General features: G+C 54.8%; 1 protein-coding gene across 1 annotated transcript in view; it reads right to left on the bottom strand.

Annotated features, from left to right (window-relative positions):
• LOC119114923 (uncharacterized) overlaps positions 1-19951 on the bottom strand; it is a 39469-nt gene that overhangs the window by 4827 nt on the left and 14691 nt on the right. The window contains 14 exon segments of the mRNA XM_037238981.1: positions 557-2245; positions 2466-2679; positions 3288-3451; positions 3724-4092; positions 4714-4914; positions 5321-5527; positions 5868-6100; positions 6461-8932; positions 9157-9329; positions 10702-10877; positions 11349-11390; positions 11392-11488; positions 12374-12480; positions 13410-13624. Coding sequence (XP_037094876.1) covers positions 557-2245; positions 2466-2679; positions 3288-3451; positions 3724-4092; positions 4714-4914; positions 5321-5527; positions 5868-6100; positions 6461-8932; positions 9157-9329; positions 10702-10877; positions 11349-11390; positions 11392-11488; positions 12374-12480; positions 13410-13624 — 6359 coding nt within the window.

Below are 19951 nucleotides of genomic sequence, written 5' to 3'. Positions count from 1 at the left end.
TATCCTGGCAGTCTGCTCTATAAGGTTATAGCTCAGATGCATTGCAGCCGAGGAGAATCCCTTGAACGAGGTTTGTGTCTCAATCGCTATTGATGAACCGGGGCCAGAGAGCGCATACTCTGCGACAACGGAGATGGAGGTCTCGCGGCCACGAACGTATTCCAATGTAAATTTGTTCTCTCGCGAAGGCTTGTTGAAAGTGAGTACCATGGTCTCATATCCATAATACGGGGTGTTGACCCGCACGTTGTAAGTGAGCATCTCGTAGTTACTCTCTCCATCGGCGACAATCAAAATTTGGTTGCTTTCTCGCTTCAAACGCAGCTCAGCATCCATACCATCCCAGACATATGCCAACGAGAGGCTAGTGAAGCCTTCGTAAGGAGTGCCGATTTCGATGCTTCCCTTGCTTCTTTCCAGTTCCCCATTCACTGACATTCCCCAGTCATTGTGGCTTAGCTTTCCCTTCAGCTCCAGCTTGTCGTCCATCTCGAACTCAAAGCTGACGGCTCCTTTCCCAAGACAGCTGTCGGGAGAAGCAAACTTGACGTCAAACTGGGCGGGCCGATGGGAAGTCGTGCGTCATTGTCGCATCTGCACTGTAGCTCTTGCTTCCATGCATATACCTCACAACAACCTGAATACTGTCTGTCTGCCAGGTTGGGTTCACAGACAACGTGACTTTCTCAGTAAATGGTGCCTCGAAAGCTATGTGGGACTCTCCAGACACGACTGCTTTTGAGAGAGCACCGTACAGTTTCACGGTCTTGCCGACGTTGTAGTTGACGGTCAGAGATGGATGGTACGCCTCAGACGACTCCCGATTCGCCAGTTTTAGAGTCTTGGACACACCACCAAACCACGTAGCCGTGATGGAGATAGCGACATCACTGCTGTGTCCTTGTAGGCCAGACATGGCATGGATCGCGGGGATGTTGTGAGAGTAAAGAAGCTCAGCTGTCTCGCCATCCCACTCGGCACTGCCAGTCAGCGTCGCATCACTGGCCGAGCGGCATGCCAGCTGCAGAGACCCAGCCAAACGCTCGAACCACCTGGTGTTGCTGATTACCTCCCGACGGTATTGCCAGTTCAGAGCGTTTTCGAACTTGGCCGTATCGGTCATCTCGATGGTCTTGTCTCCCTTGAGTATCTTGGTTTGGCCGACGTATGAAACTCTCTCATCATTTTGCACGTTCACTTCCACTGTCTGCGAGATCTGGGAATATTCCCAACCCTTGAAAGGTGAAGTCAGTGTGCCATGGCCTGCAATAGTCACAGACGTCATTTTTCCATAGCTGGAAACCTGAGTCCATTTTGAGTTCATGTCCATGATGATCTTCTCGTTGTCACGGCGCAGTTCTAGATGTTCCTTGAGCGTTGTCTTGTCAACGTTTATTTCATGGCGTTGGCGCAGTTCATATGTCGTTGGTGGATTGGGCAGAACCAAAGTTAGGACGGTCTTCGTTCCCACAACTCCGTGTGGTTGACGTTCCTGGGCAAAAAGGCCTGACAAAGAAGTCTCGTGAGCGTTCCAGTGCGCAGCGATTCTCCACTTGGCTCCCTCTCCGGTCGGGGTCAGGTCGTACGAGACGTCGAAGCCCGGGCACACGGCGCAGTTGATGACCAGCTTTCCAGAATACGCTTGGGCCGCTTCACTCCCACCCTCCAACAGGGCCAAGAAAATCTCCCTGACGTTATCTTTGAGGCTGAATGAGGTGTGTAGCCTATGATGGTCTAGGAAAAACTTAAAGTTGGTGACGAACTTTTCAGCGTTTTTGAATGGGGTTTTCAGTGTCAGTGTAGAGTCAATGTCTGTTTGTCTTTCCAGAACATGCTTGCTGTTGAAGTTCAGTGACACTTCCATGTCTTTGGTGGTCATCCATCGAGCAAGAATCCCTGTGTCCAAGTGGCGGTCCCCCATTTTGAAGTGGAAGCCGATCTTTGCCTTCCGAAGCGCGTCCGTGGGTAGAGCAACCTCAAGCCCAGCGTTGATCTTGAACGCATCAGAGTTGTGGGACAACTCAAAAGTTCCTCCCAGAGCAATCTGATCTTCGTTCTTGGTGGCGGAAGCGAGAGCCGTGAACGTGGTTCTGTCCATGTGGTAGTTGAAGTTCAGCTGATTGTGCTCCCAGCCACGGAAGGGCGTCACCAGGTCCACCTCTGTCTTGATAGTTGTAAGCCGACGCATGTCCACCAGAACGAGACCTGTCATGCGCGCCTCGCTCCCCTCCACGTTGCCGGACACCTGCCGAAAGCCGCATGTAGTCAGGGTCAGCGAAACACTCGAACACTGCACAGTGGGAATGGGTAAAAGCGGCTGAAGATAAGGCAGTCTGGATATACTTTTTCCAGCCTCTTCGCTTTTGATAATGAATGCACGCATGGCAACATTCAAGTGAGGCCGTTGCGTTTATAAGCAGTCCGAATAGAGCTAACATATCAAGTACGTTGTACGTTCGTCATACCTCGAAATTCACCAGTAGGTCAGAGGACAGTAGGTCGTCCTGCTCCACATCGGGCTTCTTAAAAAGCGTCAGCGACATGGTAGTGAAGCCCTCAATGGGCGTGTCGACGTTGACAGTAGTAGTGAACCCGTTTCTGCCAACCCGCTGATCCTTGCGGACGATGTGAATCGTCTTGCCGGGCGCGTACTGCAGGTCAGCCGTCAACTCCGTCGCCCTGCCAAAACAAATTACTGCAGGTCAGCCGTCAACTCCCTCGCCCTGCCAAAACAAATTACTGCAGGTCAGCCGTCAGTTCCCTCGCCCTGCCAAAACAAAAGGCAAATCACGCTTGGCTAGCCGTGAAATATATGGTGATGCTCCCATGGCCATGGTGCTCTTCTCCAGCTGCCAACGCTGTTGGGTGGAAACAATTGTTTTTTATCTCATTTTTACGGTTTCATTGCGTACACATCTTTTGCAACGGCAACTTCTCTATCAAGCATTCAAGCAATGTAATAGAAGCCCAGTGTCTCTCGGCACCACGGCAACACAATTTTTCCACATGTTTAGAAGCTTGGAGGACGGTTGATCCTAGCTGCATGCCTGAAAATGATGATGCATGCTCTTCTGCTTGTGCTTGACACTTACATGCAATGCACGGGTTACTAAGGTTGCGTGACACGTTTTTACTTACCTGTAACTCGGCAAAAAATATTCAAGTATAATTTTTTGCCACCCAAAACAACGCATGTTCGTATCCACAACTAATGGTTTGATTGGAAAACACTGGTCATGCCAGACCACCCATTCATGATAAACGCTTCTTGGTTTGGGTTTACTCACGTTAAAGTTGCATCTAGCTTGATTAGACGACCGGGGTATTTAAGACTGGCGGCCATGATATTGCCCCGCAGGAGCACGTCGAAGGACGCCTTCTGCGTATCATCAACATCCTTGTTCCAGAAGATCTCGAAGTTGGCAGTCTTCTCCCATCCGTAGGGTAGTGCCTTGGATGAGAACGAAATGTCAGTGAGAGCTAAATGGTGGCGTAAGCTACATGAGTCAGCGTTTTTGGAGGATAATGATGATATCCATGCAAACATATTGCTTAATGAGTTTGGGATTTTTTGTTGCCTGTAGTAGTCTGCGGCATAGGAGTCTGCAATGTTCGTCCCGGACGCTCCCGGCGAATACGGAAGCGACGCCTCAAGAACTCAGCACAGGCACATTCGTGACCCCCGACATACCGTGAGCACAGCAACGACGCCAGAGCGCTTACCGTGAACACCGCCATGACACGTCGATCGCAGCGGAGGTCGACCTTGACCCGGGGGCTATCGCCGGTGACCAGCGCCGAGACCAGGCCTGAGAAGCGGCGGCCCGGCGCCTCCAGCAGCAGCTCCAGCACATGCTCCTCCTGGAGCTTGTACTCGGCGCCGAGCGTGTAGCGGCGCTCACCGCCCTGTAGCGTGGCACGCGCCAGGTAGAGGCCGCCGGTGCCGGGCACCAGGCGACCGGCCGCCTGCCATCGCGGGTAGTGCGGCACGCTCAACGTCAAGTCCACCTCGAACTGGCCGTGCTCGCGCGCCAGCAGCGCCACCAGCGCCACCTCGTCGCGCGCGGCCGACGTCTGACGGACGACCACCATCTGCCGGGACAGGCTGGGTCAGTTGACGACGGCCCAGCGCAGGTCGACACTGGTGCAGCGCAGGTCAGCACCGGCAGGTGTCGAGGCCATCTCACCAGCGACGGTCATGGCGCCATTGAAATACCCGAAAGCATGTTAAATATGCTCAGCTTTGCACCATATTCTGTTACTTGCCTTAGCATATGTTAGATGTAATCACAATTAGGCATCAACATAAAATTTGCCATCTGTGTCAGTTGTAGACATATTGCATGCAATATAATCAGTACGAATTTAATACCGTTGCCGGTTCAATGAGGGGCCACGGTGCATATTCACAAAACACCTGGTCTCTTGCTTTCCCTGCGCGCATGGTTCCCGACTACCGCTGCTCGCTTTAACCTAAACCAAACAATATAAAACATGCTCCTTACACACTGCGAGCTTCTCCCTCAAAATACTCCAGCCCCTCAGAAAAAAACGGCTGGGCTAACTCGCTGATTATCCAGTGTCGTGCAGGTCCCAATTCTACCTAATTCGCTCAAATTCACCTCAAATTCATCTCAGATTCACCAGCGGGCTTCTTTGGTTGAGGACGTGCAATGGCGGGACCGCCGACTGCTAGTAGGGCGCACCGCTCACCTTCAGGTGGGCTGCCTCCTCCTCACGCCTCACGCCGGTCTGCATCGAGTACTTGGCGAAGGGCAGGTCGAGGTCGGCCGACACGCCGTAGTTGAAGCCGTGCTGCTCCGACTTGAAGTCCAGCCCCAGCTTGCCCCTGGCGAACTTCTCCTTGTTCAGCCGTCCTTCGATGCCCACCACCACCTTGTGGTCCTGGCTGAACTGAAATGACACGATGCAACAAGTATGGAAGTGATCTGAATTTCGGTCACTTTCCGTGTAACGCGTAGGAGATAATCCCTTCTGATTCCTATCTGATTTCTGAATATTCTTCTACAGATTCTGAAAGGGAAATCGATGGAAGGCAATGCGGGTGCAGTGCCCAACTATCACTATCTTTGCTTTTTGCTCGGCATGCGCATAATCACTAACTACCTTCTAACATTCACATCACACAGTGCCTTTGTTACGTCTTCAAGCATACCCCGCTAGCATGCGGGTGTTCAGGTGTGCTTTGAATTCAAACTCAGCTTAAAGGAATGACATTGCTGTACATTCCGCTGAGAATCTGGTACAACAAGACTTGCGCCAGCAGAGCAGAACGCGCGGTCTCGATTTCGACACTCACGTCCATCTCTCCGCCCAGCTTGAAGTCCACGTCCCAGTGGGCGACGACCACGCCGAGACTGGCGGCCATCTTGTCTCCGTGGCTCAGCATGGTATTCAGCTCGTAGTGGCGCTCTCCGCGCGTCAGCACCAGCCGGCTCTCACAGCCCTCTGAGGTCACTTGCCGCTCAGCTGTCAGCTGGGTGTCCAGAATCGGAAGCGCAGAGAACTGGGACAAAGAGGCAGTCTCGTGAGGAAGGACAGCTGGCGCGCAAGTTAAGGAATCATGAAAGGCATCCAGTCGCTATGACGGCAGCCGTTAAATCATAATCAAACACGACACCTGACAGCTACAAGCAGAACAGCAGCAAATGGCGTGCACACAAACACCTTCGGAGATGTTGCATAACACGGGGACGAATATCTTACCCCCGCGGCAAGCTAATGCGTCAGCGCGGGGTTTCTTACCGCACGTTTTAAAACAGTTTGCAAAGATAAGCAACGACCTGATGCAACACATTTGCATCCTGACAATGCAGGTAAGGCTTGATGTTAAGCTGTTCAAGTACCTTGGTATCCAGGAACAGTTTGTAGGCGGTGAGGTCGTCCCGCTCGTCTTTGCTCATCTTGGAGCTGACGATGATGGTCTGGCGCTCGCCGTTCATGAAGCTGTAGTCGGTGTTGGCGTGAATGATAAGGTTGTCTCCAGCGAAGCGGAACGACCCCTTCATGTTGCTATCCAGAACGTAAGACTCCACTGATGTCAGGACGTTGTAAGTCCCATCATCTTCGCTAAAGGCGCCTGCAGAGCATATGGTTTGTCGACATAACATTCGAAATAGCTTATATTTCGCATCGCAAAAAATGCACACTTTTTAGGAAGGTCTCTTTTTCAGCTCAATAACATAAAGGAAAACAAAAACTCCAGAAAAGTAAGGAATGCAATTTCTTCAGCAAGCGAGGAATGTTGTTCCCATCCCAAGGATGTGTCGTGTAAAAGGAGGCTAACATGCACAATTCTGTGGAGACATTATATTGACCAAATCAGGCAAGTTTATCGAATCACGCATGCCTTCCTTGAAAAAGCCAATCTGTGTATGCTCTTCTAAGGAAGGTTTCCCATAGCTACATCTTATCCTGAAGCCCACCGGGCAGTACTCACCCTTAAGGACAATGGGCGTCTGGTAGAGTTTGCTGATGGTGATGTCTACGTTGTATTTGTGCTTGTTTTTGCTGACGATCAGTCCACCGTCGAAGGCGACCAGCTCGCCGGCGGGGCCGCGCACGCTAAAGGAGGGCGAGTAGCGCACCATGACTGGCGTCTCGTCCACCTCCAGCCGGCCGGCAACGCCAGCCAGCTCCCTATCGTCCATCTTGAGCGACGCATCGAACTGCTTGGTCTGTCCTGCCAGGTCCAGGCTGCCCGACACGTCCATCGACTTGATGGGCGTGCGGAAGCCGGCCTTGAACGCCTTCTGCTCGAAGTTGATCATGTAGTCCACGTTGATGCGGCGGTCAGTGGCGGAGCCGGGCGTGTCGATGACCAGACTGGACTTCCTGACGCTGGCCTCGTTCGAGTGGCGGTACTCGAATTCGAATCCCTTGATGGTGTCCGTCTTCTCGATGGTGAAGCGGGCAGTCAGCGGACCGGAGAGCAGCACGCTCGGCAGACCCTCAGAGCCTTGCGAGTACCTGATGTCCGTGCAGAAATTGACGCCCAGTAGCTGCGGGCTGACATAACGGTCAGAGCATGCTACCAGCTCGTAGCGGTTGTCGGTATGCATCTCCAGTTTGCGTGCTTTGTTCCTGAACACACTGTGGAAACGGGTGTTGATGTCCAGGATCTCGACCTTCTCTCGCGGCATGTTAATCCTCACCGAGACCATCTTGCCTGAGTCGACGATGGCGTGGCCGTCGAAGACGGTGGACGTGTGAAGGTTCGTGTTCATCTTGAGGCCAGTGTGCGCAACATGTGCATCCACCACCATCTCGCTCATGATCTCCACCGCCGCCGACGGCTTGACGTGGCCGTTGATGTTCATCTTGTCCCAGCTTTCAATGTTGAAGCTGCCGCCCGTCTTAAGAGACACAGTGGCCGTGCCGACCGCCTTCAGCACAAATGGGAAGCCAGCGATAGTGGGCATGGTGTAAGCCGAATCCAGGAACTGGTAGTTCTCAGTCCAGTCCATATCCTTTGCCAGCTTCTGCAGGAAGTCCAGCGGATCACTGGCTCCCAGCGAGCTGACCAGCTCGTTAAGCGAGTCGTACTTGCTGAACTTGAGCTCGTTGCCGAATACTTTCAAGTACGCGGATGCCTTGGGCGTCTGGATCCGACGGCCGTAGGTGGAGAGGTCGTTAGAATCGCGGCCACGCATCGTCTTCAGGATATGGCTGATAGCCTGCTGCGGGTAGACGCCATTGTTGCCGAACATGCTTTCGGAAAAGTCCTCCAGGCCTTCCACGCGCCCACCAACCTCCAAAAGATTAATGGCCTGCCCGAACAAGTCCACGGTGAAGTTGAACATTCCTGACTTGGGCATGTATGACTCAGGCGTGAAAATGACATTTCCGTCGACAGTCGCACCGGCGTTCATCGACGTAGAAAACATCGTCTTCTCGAAGTACCTGGAGAACTTCCGTACGTCAGTTTTAAACTTTTTCTCCAGGTCCACGTTGTAGAGGAGCAGCTTCATGTACTGCTTGGCGGGGTCGTTGGTCTCCTGCATGCTGGTCAGGTGGCTCCACACAAAGCTGCTGACCTGGTTAACTGACTCGCGGGAGAGGATCTCCTGTACCTTGTCAACGACGCCGTGCGTTGGGCACTGCATGATGGCCAGATAAGAGGCAATACGCACCTCAGTGTCTTCCTGCTCGCTACTGAAGATGCCCATCAGGTTACTGTCGGTCACGGCACTGCACGGCATGCGACGGAACGCCCGGATCGCCGCCAGCCGCACCTCCATCGTGTTCTCACCCTCGAAGCAGCTGCGCAGCGTGTCGCCGCCGGCCACCAGGCGGCCGGCGTTGCCGAGCGCCTTCAGCGCGGTCAGCATCTTCAGCTCCTCATCCTCGGAGTTGCTGCGGCATCCGGAGCCCAGCATGGCCTCCAGCTGGCGGATCGCCTGCTGAACGGCAGCCTGCTCTGCGCAGTCCGCGTGCTGCTCGCAGTAGTGATGCACCAGCGAAGAGACGCCGAGCAGAGTCTGCCGGCGCACGTCGGCCTCCCCCAGCAGCGGCGCCAGCGCCGCCACCATCTCCAGGCTTGGCTCGTGCACAAAGGCCAGAGCCGTCATCCAGCGGTCGGCCGCCTCCTCGGGCACGGCGCGGCGGCTCATCAGGTCGCCCATGACGGACATGGCTGAAGCAGTGCCGGCCAGCGGAAGTGCGTCGATGAAGTAACGCCGCGCCGGTCCGTCCTTCGTCATCGCCTCCAGCTGGCTCAACCCCGACGCGTCGAAGTGGCGGAGGGTGCGCACGAGGCGCGTGAAGAGGGCCGGTACCTCAGGTCGTACACCGTCGGCCGTCTTCAGCTCAAGCTGTGCCAGCAGCTCAGCGGCCGCCTGCACCCGGTTCCGCTGCGTCAGCTGGGCGTCTGCGTGGTCGAACAGCAGCGAGCCGCGCACGGTCGGCTCATCTGTAAAAACGGACAATGTTTTCATTGCATCATGCTCCGCTTACTTGAACGTCATGCGCGGCATCATCCATTGGTTGCGAATGACCAATTTCTCCTAAAGCTAGCCGCCAGGAGAGCATGCAAACGATGTGCATGGCCGGGCGCTACAGCTCTCATAGCTTCGATAAAGCCAACCCGATCGCTGAGGGGCATTCGCCCGACAGCTGAGCGGCGGCGCTGCTCACCGCTGTCGTAGCTGGGAACGGCGTCTCTGACGGTGACCTCCGTCAGCCGGACCGTGGTGCGAGTGACGGCGCCGTTCTCGCCCTGGGAGAACGGCCGGAACAGATGGCTCTCCTCACACTCCGCCGACTGCAGCCGCTCCGTCGACACCCTCTGCTGGCACCGGAGCGAGCTCCTGCGCAGACGGGGCTGGCTCAGACAGGGTGGCGGCGCCGGTCCGACGGCATGGTGACTTCCATCAGACTCGGTGACCGAACGAGTCGAACATGGCGATCGAACGTGTCAGACACACCGATCCAATGCAGCGGTCACGCTGATCCAACATGTCAGACACGCCGATCCAACTCGATGGAGACGTCGATCCAACGCGACAGACACGTCGATCCAAGGTGGCAGAGATGCCGATCTAACGTGTTAGACTCGCTGATCCAACGCGACAGACACGCTGATCCAACGCGGCAGACACGCTGATCCAACGCGGCAGACACGCTGATCCAACGTGTTACACAGGTTGATCCAACGCGGCAGACACGCTGATCCAACGCGGCAGACACACCGATCCAACGCGGCAAACACGGTAGTGGTGCAGAGCAAATGCCGTTCGCGCTTAAGCCAAATGCAGCGGCAGGATGGACTGACGGTCGCTTACCTCGTTGAAATATTTCGCTAGGATTAAATCCATCACTGAGGCAGAGCAATTTTTAACTACAGATCAGGTGCACAGCTGCATAGACATGTGCTTTACTAGACCTAGGACGGAGTCGAATCTGAGTCGAGCCAACAAAATCAGCCATGAGTCGACGCAAATGAGAAAGTAGCTGACGCCGTACAAAAGCAGAATGGCAGCCCATATGGTCCTCAAATGAGACAGTCATATATGAATAAGTTGCTATGAAAACAAATATCCTCTACAGACTTTCACGAAACCAGTACAGCGATTTTGTCTCGAAAACTTATCAAAAGAATCAACTCTACCAGGGCTGGGTCCGAAGCTGAGTTGGTTGTCCCTCAGTCGTAATCGGGTTCGATTCAAAATTGTGCTGCGCCGCTCTGAGTCAAAGTCGGAATCAATCCCATGCGGTGTCAGTCGGAGTTCACTCTGCTGAGGTGGAATCGGGCGCGGGCCCGCTTTGGAACGCGTGCCAGCCTACACGGTGTGGACTGAGCTGCCTTGGTCGACTAGGTTTCTTAAAGATCTCCAGCTTGGCATAGCTCCGTCTATGATTGGCGCAGCCAGGACTTCCTTAGAAGGGTGAAAGGAGGGCAGGTTCAGGGCGAACGCACCACGGGGATTTCTAACTTTCTGTCAGGCGACATCGATGGCGAAAAATGAAAAAAATGATGTTTTGGGGTAAGGGGCGGGCCTCTATAGCAGAGCGGTGACAGGGCAATGGCGCACACGATGGCAGCCCGCCTGGCAGGCGGCTGTCAACGTGGTGTCGCGCCATGGCAGCCCAGGAGATGGGCTGCCACGATGCGGACTGCCACGATGCGAGCTGCCACGATACGGGCTGCCAACGGATGCGCGTTCGCCGAGCGGCACTCACTTGACAAGCGGCAGCGACTGGACCTTGGAGTAGGTGGTGTACGGCGTGGTCTGCAGCGACGAGATGAGGTGGCCGCGGCCCGTGCAGCTCAGCAGGTCCTTAGTCTTGGTGACCAGGTAGCCGGAGCCGTGCTCCTCCACCAGGTAATCGGTGGTGCAAACGCCCGTCACGTCCGTCTAGGGGCGTGACGTCACTGGTCAATATATGACGTCACTGGTCATTGCATGACGTCGCTGGACACGACCGACGTCCGGCCGCACAGTGTCTGTCACGTTTGTGTGGTCTTCAGGAATCGCCTCACGTTTGGCAGCATTGCCGTTAGCAGTGTCAGTGAGCGTGCTGAGCCACACTAGACGCACCCGAGACATCGCCGGGTCGAGGTACATTTGCGGGCTAAGTTGTATTTGTGTTACATTCGCGTAGTAGGATGTGGCAAGCAGCCCTCCTTCCTTTGTGTGGCTCAGTGCTTTGACAGCATGAAGGTGTCTTCGCTTATTTTGCTTGTAATATTTATGCTTGTCTCAGGAGAGTGGTGTTAACTTGGTTATGTTCTGCACGCCCCGCAACAAACTTACAGTCCCATCGTCGGTCACGCCGGGGCGGGTAGATGAGGGAAGTGATGTGTTTCATGGCAGTGCAGCACTCACCTCCTGACTGCGAGTTTCACCAGCCTCCATCGACCTCAGACTGGTTGACCATGGTGGACATGAGACCCCGCTTGAAGTTGAGCACCCAGACGGGCTCATTGGGGTCGGAGCACACGTCCTCGATGCGTCCATGCTGGTAGCTGCAATGGAGGGAGGCGTCGGCTCATGCCTGCCTCAGGCCATGCGTTTCCACCTTTAGTATGCCGTCATCTTGCGCGGGCGGCACGGGTAAAAATCAACGGACAAGATATTGCGGCCACCTGTGATCGGCGTCAACCGAGCAAAGTTTTCGGGAGGAGACGCCACATGCTCCAGGGTTGCAAATTGCGGACACTTTTTGGGGGGAGGGGGGGGGGGGGGGGTGACAGGATCATACCAACTCGTCTAGGGCACTCGTTGGGTGGCGCACCCCGCAGCGCCTCCCAGTGGCGCCCCCAGCGGCCGACATGCCGCGCTCTGGTTGGTCTGTGGTGCCATGCCGGTGCACACGACACAACCATACCCTCCCGGCGGCTGGCGCCCCTGCAGTGGCTGCCCCCCCCTCGCTCTTGATACCCTCCCGGCGGCTGGCGCCCGTGCAGTGGCTGCCCCCCTCGCTCTTGATACCCTCCCGGCGGCTGGCGGCCCGTGCAGTCGCATGCCCCCCACCCCCCCCTCGCTCTTGATACCCTCCCGGCGGCTGGCGCCCCTGCAGTGGCTGCCCCCCTCGCTCTTGATACCCTCCCGGCGGCTGGCACCCGTGCAGTCGCTGCCCCCCCCCCCCCCTCGCCCTTGATACCCATCCCGGCGGCTGGCGCCCGTGCAGTCGCTGCCCCTCCTCGCTCTTGGCAAACAAACATGTGCCGACTTCGCGGAACGCTGGACGCAACGCATCGGACAGTTTGATGCGTTCAGCGCCCATTCGAATCATGTTCTGGTGTGTGCCCACTCCTCGGCGCAGACGGCGGGATGAGGAAGAGTGGGGCCCGGCTCGCCCGCACGTGACGAGCGTCGCCCGCTGCACGCGGACATCGCGCGCGACTTACCTGAAGGACAGCGGCCGCCGCTCCAGCTCCCGCTTGAAAGTGGCCATGTTGTCCACCTCCTGCTTGCTGTTGGCGTTCTTCGGGTCCGAGTCCTTAAGCGTGACCTCCTCTCAGCTGCGAAAGTAAGTCCGGGGTTAGGCGGTTTGCATCGGCGGCGATGTAAACACTGATCTGAAGTGGGTCAGATCTGCACCGGGGCATCGGAACCGGGTACCAGTCCTGACACATGTCGATCACGGAGGCACTTTTCCATTGGCGATATAAACTGCACAAGGCGCACAAAACAACCATTCTCAATTGCTTGCAGTAATCGGTCAAGTTGCCGTCAATGTGTGAAGCTAATGCCAGCATCGATTTGAGTTTACATTGGTGTGCAGAATTCTTCCCATACGAAAACGCTTCCTCAAAAAAAGGAAACACAATTTAAATAGAATTAACTGCGGAATTTAGTCGAATTCGTCTGTCCGTCCCGTCCCGGTGGCTCAGTTGGTAGTAGCGGCCTGCGTTCCGATCCACCCCACCCGTGGGCGGGATGGGTTCAAGTCGCTTTGGGGCGCTCGTTATTTGCCCTTGGCAGGTATAGCCTGCGGCCGGGTGCCAGCGGTCGCGCTAAAGGTCAGTTGACGTCAGAGGGCAGGAACGGGCCGTGCCGAGCATTGCGGCACGTAAAGCTTTCGCCACTAAAATTCTGCCCGTTGCCTAGGAATTGCGCGATCGGATGGTTGGGGTTCAGGGCTCACACACCAAGCACTGCTTAGAGTGAGCGCTGATCCCAGAAATCCATCCATTCAAAGGGTTCGGATCAAATTTATAAAAGGAATTAACTGCAGCCTGAATATATCATAGGTTTTTTTGGCAGATTGCGACACCACGCCTTGACTCGGCTGGGAAAATCGTCCCACAAGAGAGCTTTTTGTAGGGTTTGTAACAACACGGACCGACAGGTAGAAACAAGTGCTACATGTTCTTGTCTGTCCGTGCTGCCCCCGTGCGCATTGGTCTGCCTGCGCCGCGTCTGTCTGCACGTGTGCCTTGCCTGCAGGGTGAAGTCGCAGCCGGAGTTGGCCGTGATCTCGGCCGTAGCCGTCACGTGCAGCCTCGACGCCTCGTCGGTGGCGCCGGCTAGCGTCGTCTCCGTGTCCGAACTGTACTCATACACGTACGTCTTGCCCGGCTGGTAGGCCAGCTTGGTCTGCTCGGGACTGACGCAGAAGGCGGCGCACTTGTTCTCCCATCGTTGCCCCGTTGGCACTGGAACGGAAACGACAGTGGTGAGACACGGGCACACCACTGCAGGCAGCACTGCACAGCATGGTGGCGACGCGCAGCACGGCAGTGGTGCAACGACAGCGATGAGACACGGGCACACCACTGCAGGCAGCACTGCACAGCATGGTGGCGACGCGCAGCACGGCAGTGGCACAGCGACAGCGGTGAGACACGGGCGTACCATTGCAGAGAGCACTGCGCAGCATAGTGGCGACGCGCAGCACGGCAGTGGCACAGCGAGATGGTCGCGCAGCCTAACACGCAAGTAGTAGTATCGGCGTGGCGCGGCATGGTGAAAGGAAGTGTGCTGAGAGGATGGTAACGAAGAGGAAAAGCATGCTAATGATTTTCAATGCAACGATCTTTTGCATTTCGAGTGTACAAAAACATTGGCAATTTCTAAACAGTCTGACAGAAGGTAATAACAAGCACGAGTTTTTGGCGGAACGACAAGGAAAAGCCCAGTGGCATGGACTTAGATTGGCCAGATAAGTTAGAAGATGGGGATGAGTAGTGAAAAAGGTTATCCCTGTCACCTCAAAAAGCACCGTCAGAAACTGACTTCTCACTGTATTTGACCTACTTTCTTCTCAACGTTGGGTGGGGGCTGGATGCCCCGCCCCCCCCCCCCCAACCGAATAGGAAACTACGCCCCTGCCCAGTGTTGTGCACATAGGACGGTTTTAATCTATTTTTTTTTTAAAAACCCGCTCGTTGTTTGCCCAATCACACGCCATGGCGACTTGCTTTATGCTCGAGTTAACCGAGAGTCGCCAGAGGACGAGCTGATTAGGACACAGCGGAGTGTCGGAAATAGGCCATCACCGCGCCGACCACAACAGATGGTCGACGCTGGATGCAAGCCATTGTCAACATCCTGCCCGCTATCAGTGTTTGAACATCGCGGAGAGCGGCGAGGCCCCTTCATATGGGCCCGCGCTTAAAATTTGCTGCCTAACCACCTTAATGCCAGGTGTAACTCGCGAGAAAAAAGTTTTGTAAGTATGTCCAAATGACAATAACTACGAACTTTGCAAAAGTTTCTCCGAAGCAAAGGTTGCCAATCACTGCTCTACAATGTACATAATGGGAAATGTTTCACCTGGCGTCTGCCTCTCACTACGGTTCCACCGAACCAAAAATCGCAACCATAAGCACAGCAGCACGACCGGAGCGCCGATGCTAAGGCCCTCTCGTCCTCTTCAGCGGCCGTGTCCAGCAGCGCGGCCTGCTGGGTCGCGCGCTCCTGGTCTGTTTGACATTTGGTCGCGTTTGATGCGAGCCACGCGGCTCCGCCTGCCCTCAGCGGTCCCAGACCGCCGCCGTGTTTGTGCCGTGGAATGACCCTGAGCCCGACCAAGCCGGCGGTCGGCGTTTCCAGGAAGATGGACACGAGCCACTCATCGCTGGAGTTCCCGGTGCTCTGTCACGCCTCACGTCTGTACGTGACTGTTGCACTCTCGCCAGTGCTCTCGCACCGAAATTGCGACACGCTTTTCGTCTGTGCGCGCCAACTAGCCTTTGCAGACCCTTCCGGTGATAACAGACGTATACGGCAACTAGAATATTCGGCCATATCCAGGGGTAGCTACGAAGTTCAAAAGCAATGATAGTTCTACTCACAATACCTACATATTATCTTTGTATTTTGCAATCTTCTTCCATCAGCTAGAAAACGGTAATGTACTATGTCGTATGTATCTGTATGTAATGTACCTATGGAAACGAATCACGCGAATCTTTTACCCTCTCATGACACGGACAACGGTTCCCCCGCATAATGTCGGTTCTCGGGTGGGTAAACTACGCCGGGGGCGGGGGGGGGGGGGGCAATATTGATGCCGGGGCGCAGACAGCTCGACAGGGCGAGCACTGGGTGGAAGTGGAGCGAGTCTTGCTACGTCTGGGCAGAGCCTACGACGGCCGTCAACAAGTCCAACGGTCAGGAATCCGCGGACCCTTACACTGGAGTGCTCAGAAGGGCCCTGCAGCACGTCGGAGCCCGGCAGCAGTCTCCGAGGCCAAGCGGAGGACCCCGGGACCCGCTGAATGCCCCAGCCACCTGGCAGATGTCCCAGGGAACACCGCAAACCCCCGGGACCCGCCGAGGGCCCCAGCCACCTGTCAGATGTCCCAGGGAACACCGCAAACCCCCGGGACCCGCCGAATGCCCCAGCCACCTGTCAGATGTCCCAGGGAACACCGCAAGTCCCCGGGACCCGCCGAGGGTCCCAGCCACTTGTCAGATGTCCCAGGGAACACCGCAAGTCCCCGGGACCCGCCGAGGGCCCCAGCCACTTGTCAGATGTCCCAGGGAACACCGCAAGTCCCCGGGACCCGCCGAATGCCCCAGCCACTTGTCAGATGTCCCAGGGAACACCGCAAGTCCCCGGGACCCGCCGAGGGCCCCAGCCAACGGCAGATGTCCCAGGGAACACCGTAAGCCCCCGGGACCCGCCGAGGGCCCCAGCCACTTGTCAGATGTCCCAGGGAACACCGCAAGTCCCCGGGACCCGCCGATGCCCAGCCACTGTCAGATGTCCCAGGGAACACCGCAAGTCCCCGGGACCCGCCGGGCCCCAGCCAACGGCAGATGTCCCAGGGAACACCGCAAGTGCCTGGAAAGCGGCCTCTGGGTTGTCATCGGTTTCCGATAACCAGTAGAAGTCCCAGAGAACGGCGCACGCCTCCAGATCCAGTGGGGCGTCACGAGGCACACAGACCACTCGTATTGACCGGCATCCCTCTACTCGGTGCTGCTGGAGTCATCTTCAAGAGCCACTTTAGCGCATTACCATGGTTGGAAGCCTCAAGATCGCTTTTCATTGGTATCAGAATTCGTAATACGCGCGACCACTCATTGAGGTGCTTCAGAAAATCGAAAAGGCTAGACGTGCCTTCTTTCGTAACAGCTGATTAAACTACATGACACTTATTTTACATTACGCGACAAAGTGAAACAAAGGGACTCTAATCATGCAGATACCTAGGCCTATGGCTCAAACACACATTCCGTTATAAAATGAACGGATATGTGGTATATCGATAATGTATATTGATATATAACGTATATGGAGTGTCAAAATCACGTACACACATCAAGAAACACGGTGCGACGCCAAAACAGAACCAGAACATGGCCGCAGATAACTTAAGCTAAGTTATGCAAGATTTCTAACACGAGTCGATATTTGGAGATGGGGGATTGCACTTGAATTCGATCGGACTGTTTTTTGTCGTTACGCAAGGCATACTTCGAATGATAGTTTATGGGCAGCAGCCTCAGTGATATCATGCGCCTAGAAGCCTCTGGAACGCTGTGACATGTCATAACATGACAGAAGCTATGTCATGACATTGCCTCGTTGCTGCAAAAACTGGCTGGATTTCACGGAATGCAAATTGAATATTTCTGGGATCTTCACTCAGCTGTCATTCAGACGAAATAACCGACGACGACAGCCGTACCATTTGTTTTATTCTGTCTATGGGGTAACTTCTGTAGAGTAAAAATAAACAGAACGGGAAAATGAAGCCCCTTCACCGCCGGCTGAGCCACTCCTGTTGTCACGTGGCGCCTATTTGGATGTCACGGTCCAAACCACGTGACCTGGCGATGCTGGTGGCCATTTGCGCCGCCGGCGCCGCCCCGCCCGTCACCGGGTCCGATCGGGTTCATCGACTCGGTGCCGGCCCTGATTGGACATTTCCTGAATCGCTGACCTCCGGATGACCAGAGGCTGGGGATGGGGTGCCAGTGGGCCCGCGGCGTGCGCAGCCGGACCAGCCGCCGGCACGGACAGATGTGGAGAGACCGGCCTGGCGAGATGAGATTGGAAGGCTGCCTGTCGTGGGTTTGACCACCGGAAACCGTACGGGAGTTTGGTCTGGAGTATTAGAGGAGACTTCGGCCGTCCCTGGCCGGCGGGGCCACGCGCGGTGACAGGGCGGCGGTTTAGCCGTGCGACCGCACTGGGATGATCTGCCCTGGCGCCCTTTGACCCAGCTATCGACGCCGCGGCGGCCGGCTGACCCGGAGCAAACAAAGCAAACGTCAAGAGGCCATCGACGCTATCAGTCGATTCGGACAAACAGCACGCAGCGCGGACGACACTCCGGGGCGCTACCCCTCCCCTGAGGGTCCGCCACTGGCCTGGCGCGAGACAAAGGCTCTGTGAGTCAGGCTGAGGAGCCAGCCCCGCCCGCAGCCCAGCTGCACACTCGGCGGGGCGCGCGGGCGTCTGGAACCGGTTGGAACAGACAGCTGACCACTGTCTAGCTGCCCGCAGAGACTGAACGCCAGGGGACCAACGGTGTCCTCTCGAGCGTGCGCTCCCCTTGATATTCTTTTTTGTCCGGGATCCCATGTCGCTCGGACCCGCCTGTGGCTTAGTAGAATAATTCGGAAAATTTCCGGCTCCTGGCTGAATTTAGAAAAGTTTAACTTCATGCGAATCAGAAAAGAAAACATGCTGAGCATTTGGTATGGTGTAAAATTATAGCCTCAACAATCAAGATGCCAGGTGCCTGATTTAGTAACATGTGGGCTTGCAGGGAAGTTAATACCGATTCGAGAACTGCCAAAATTTAAGGTACCTTGGATGTGCGGTCATAGAAAGACCTTGCACTGAAATAATTACTTTTATTATATATTTTGTAATATCGCAACCGGCATCTCAAGGCGGGAAGCCGAGTTCCAGAAAGCGCAGTTCAGACTCTGCCAAGACTCGTGCTGGAACTGGTTATGGGGACTCAGAAGATGCTCACCAAATCTTGCCAAACAAGTGATGATACAGCGCACTGGTAAATCGAATTCAGCGGCACAGAACTTATCATTATGTATGGATTAAGAATGATGGCTGATTCGCTCGGACAGCACATCTGCATCTCACATTCGTGAGAGTTTTTCCAGTAAGGCTGCAAGACACGTGGCTTGAGGATGTTTTGGGGACATATTACGGTGAAAGTTGGGCAAAGGGGTTATGTGTTTTGCTCTCCTGCAAACAAGTGCTGTCTTGGCTTAGACAAACTATACCATGCAACGGTGGCAAAGAGGTTCGTTGATAGGTAATATGGAACAACGAAGTGGAATCGGCACGGGGTAAACCAGTTTGTCATTGTGCATACGATGCCGCGGCTCAAAGCTTATTGGTCATTTTTTTCATTTCAATGGCTGCTTAGTAGTTTGTCAGGAATTCATGCGCAATTACTGTCCAAAACAGACTAATCCTTTAACTTACATGGGATGGTGCCGTGTCATTACTTAAATATGGAAAACAATTTGATAGTTGCTACTGTTGGCGCTTCACTGAGGAAGACAAAGTGGCACAGATCCGCTATCACGTGACTAGTAAATTGGGCACATTGATTAGCAAAGGAACTCGCTAATTGTTTGTACATTTGCAATTTGTCCAGACTGCGGCTCAGAGGCGGTCGGAGGCAGACGGGATTTGGCTTTGGTGGCGGATGACCAGGACTACGCCCTTCTTTTTTCAGAAACGGAATCAACCTGCCCGCGGAGCCCTCATTATACGATAGCTAACAGATAATTTCCAATCAAAGGTTACTAGTTCCTTAGGCAAGTTCCGTTGGACCGGTTTTGTGACTAACACAACGTAGTAGACACCTTTGAACATTGCTTTCGGTCACGCCCACGGCTTTGAGATTTGCATACCCTAGTGTGATTCTAGTCCGTATCTTAATCCTCCATGTGCGTGTTGTAGAAATATATGTCATGAATTGTACAAACTTATAATGATCTAATATCATAAACTCGGTAACAACATCCAGTCTTCCGTAAGTTAGGAGTAAATAGTTGGAAGGGTTTTTGTGAAGAGAACTGCTTGGCTCAAGCTGTTTATTGGGAAACTAAAAGTTGTTGTAAAAGTTGTCACAAAATGCAAGCACGCCTTCCTGTGCACTTAGACAAACGCCAGCTGATGTGGATGCTCTCCAAGTCGTTACACCGCCTGGACGCGGCGTTAATGCGGGCAATCTTCGAGTGGTCACGATAAGTGACATACATAAACACTTCTAAGCATTTGCAGCTCTCTCTCCGCCTGCGTCGCACCCTCAGAGCGCACACAGGGCATGTCTCAGACGTGTCACGTAAACACCCGCACGCCGCGCAGAGCCGGGGGGCAGGGCGCCCCGGCGGGCAGACAGGACGGCAGCGCGCGGCGCGCAGGCTTTCCCAGAACTTCTGGCAAGCGCCGTCACATGCATGTAATGCTGAAGTGATATTGAAACATGTTGCTGACCTTTGTAATACATGCAATGGCGATGACTAAGCGAAATGAATAACGTAAT

Source organism: Pollicipes pollicipes, unplaced genomic scaffold, assembly GCF_011947565.3.
Source record: "Pollicipes pollicipes isolate AB1234 unplaced genomic scaffold, Ppol_2.1 Scaffold_3087;HRSCAF=3621_pilon_pilon_pilon, whole genome shotgun sequence".
NCBI lineage: Eukaryota > Metazoa > Arthropoda > Thecostraca > Pollicipedomorpha > Pollicipedidae > Pollicipes > Pollicipes pollicipes.
Note: the sequence above shows the minus strand (reverse complement) of the source record. Positions and strands in the feature narration are given on the sequence as shown.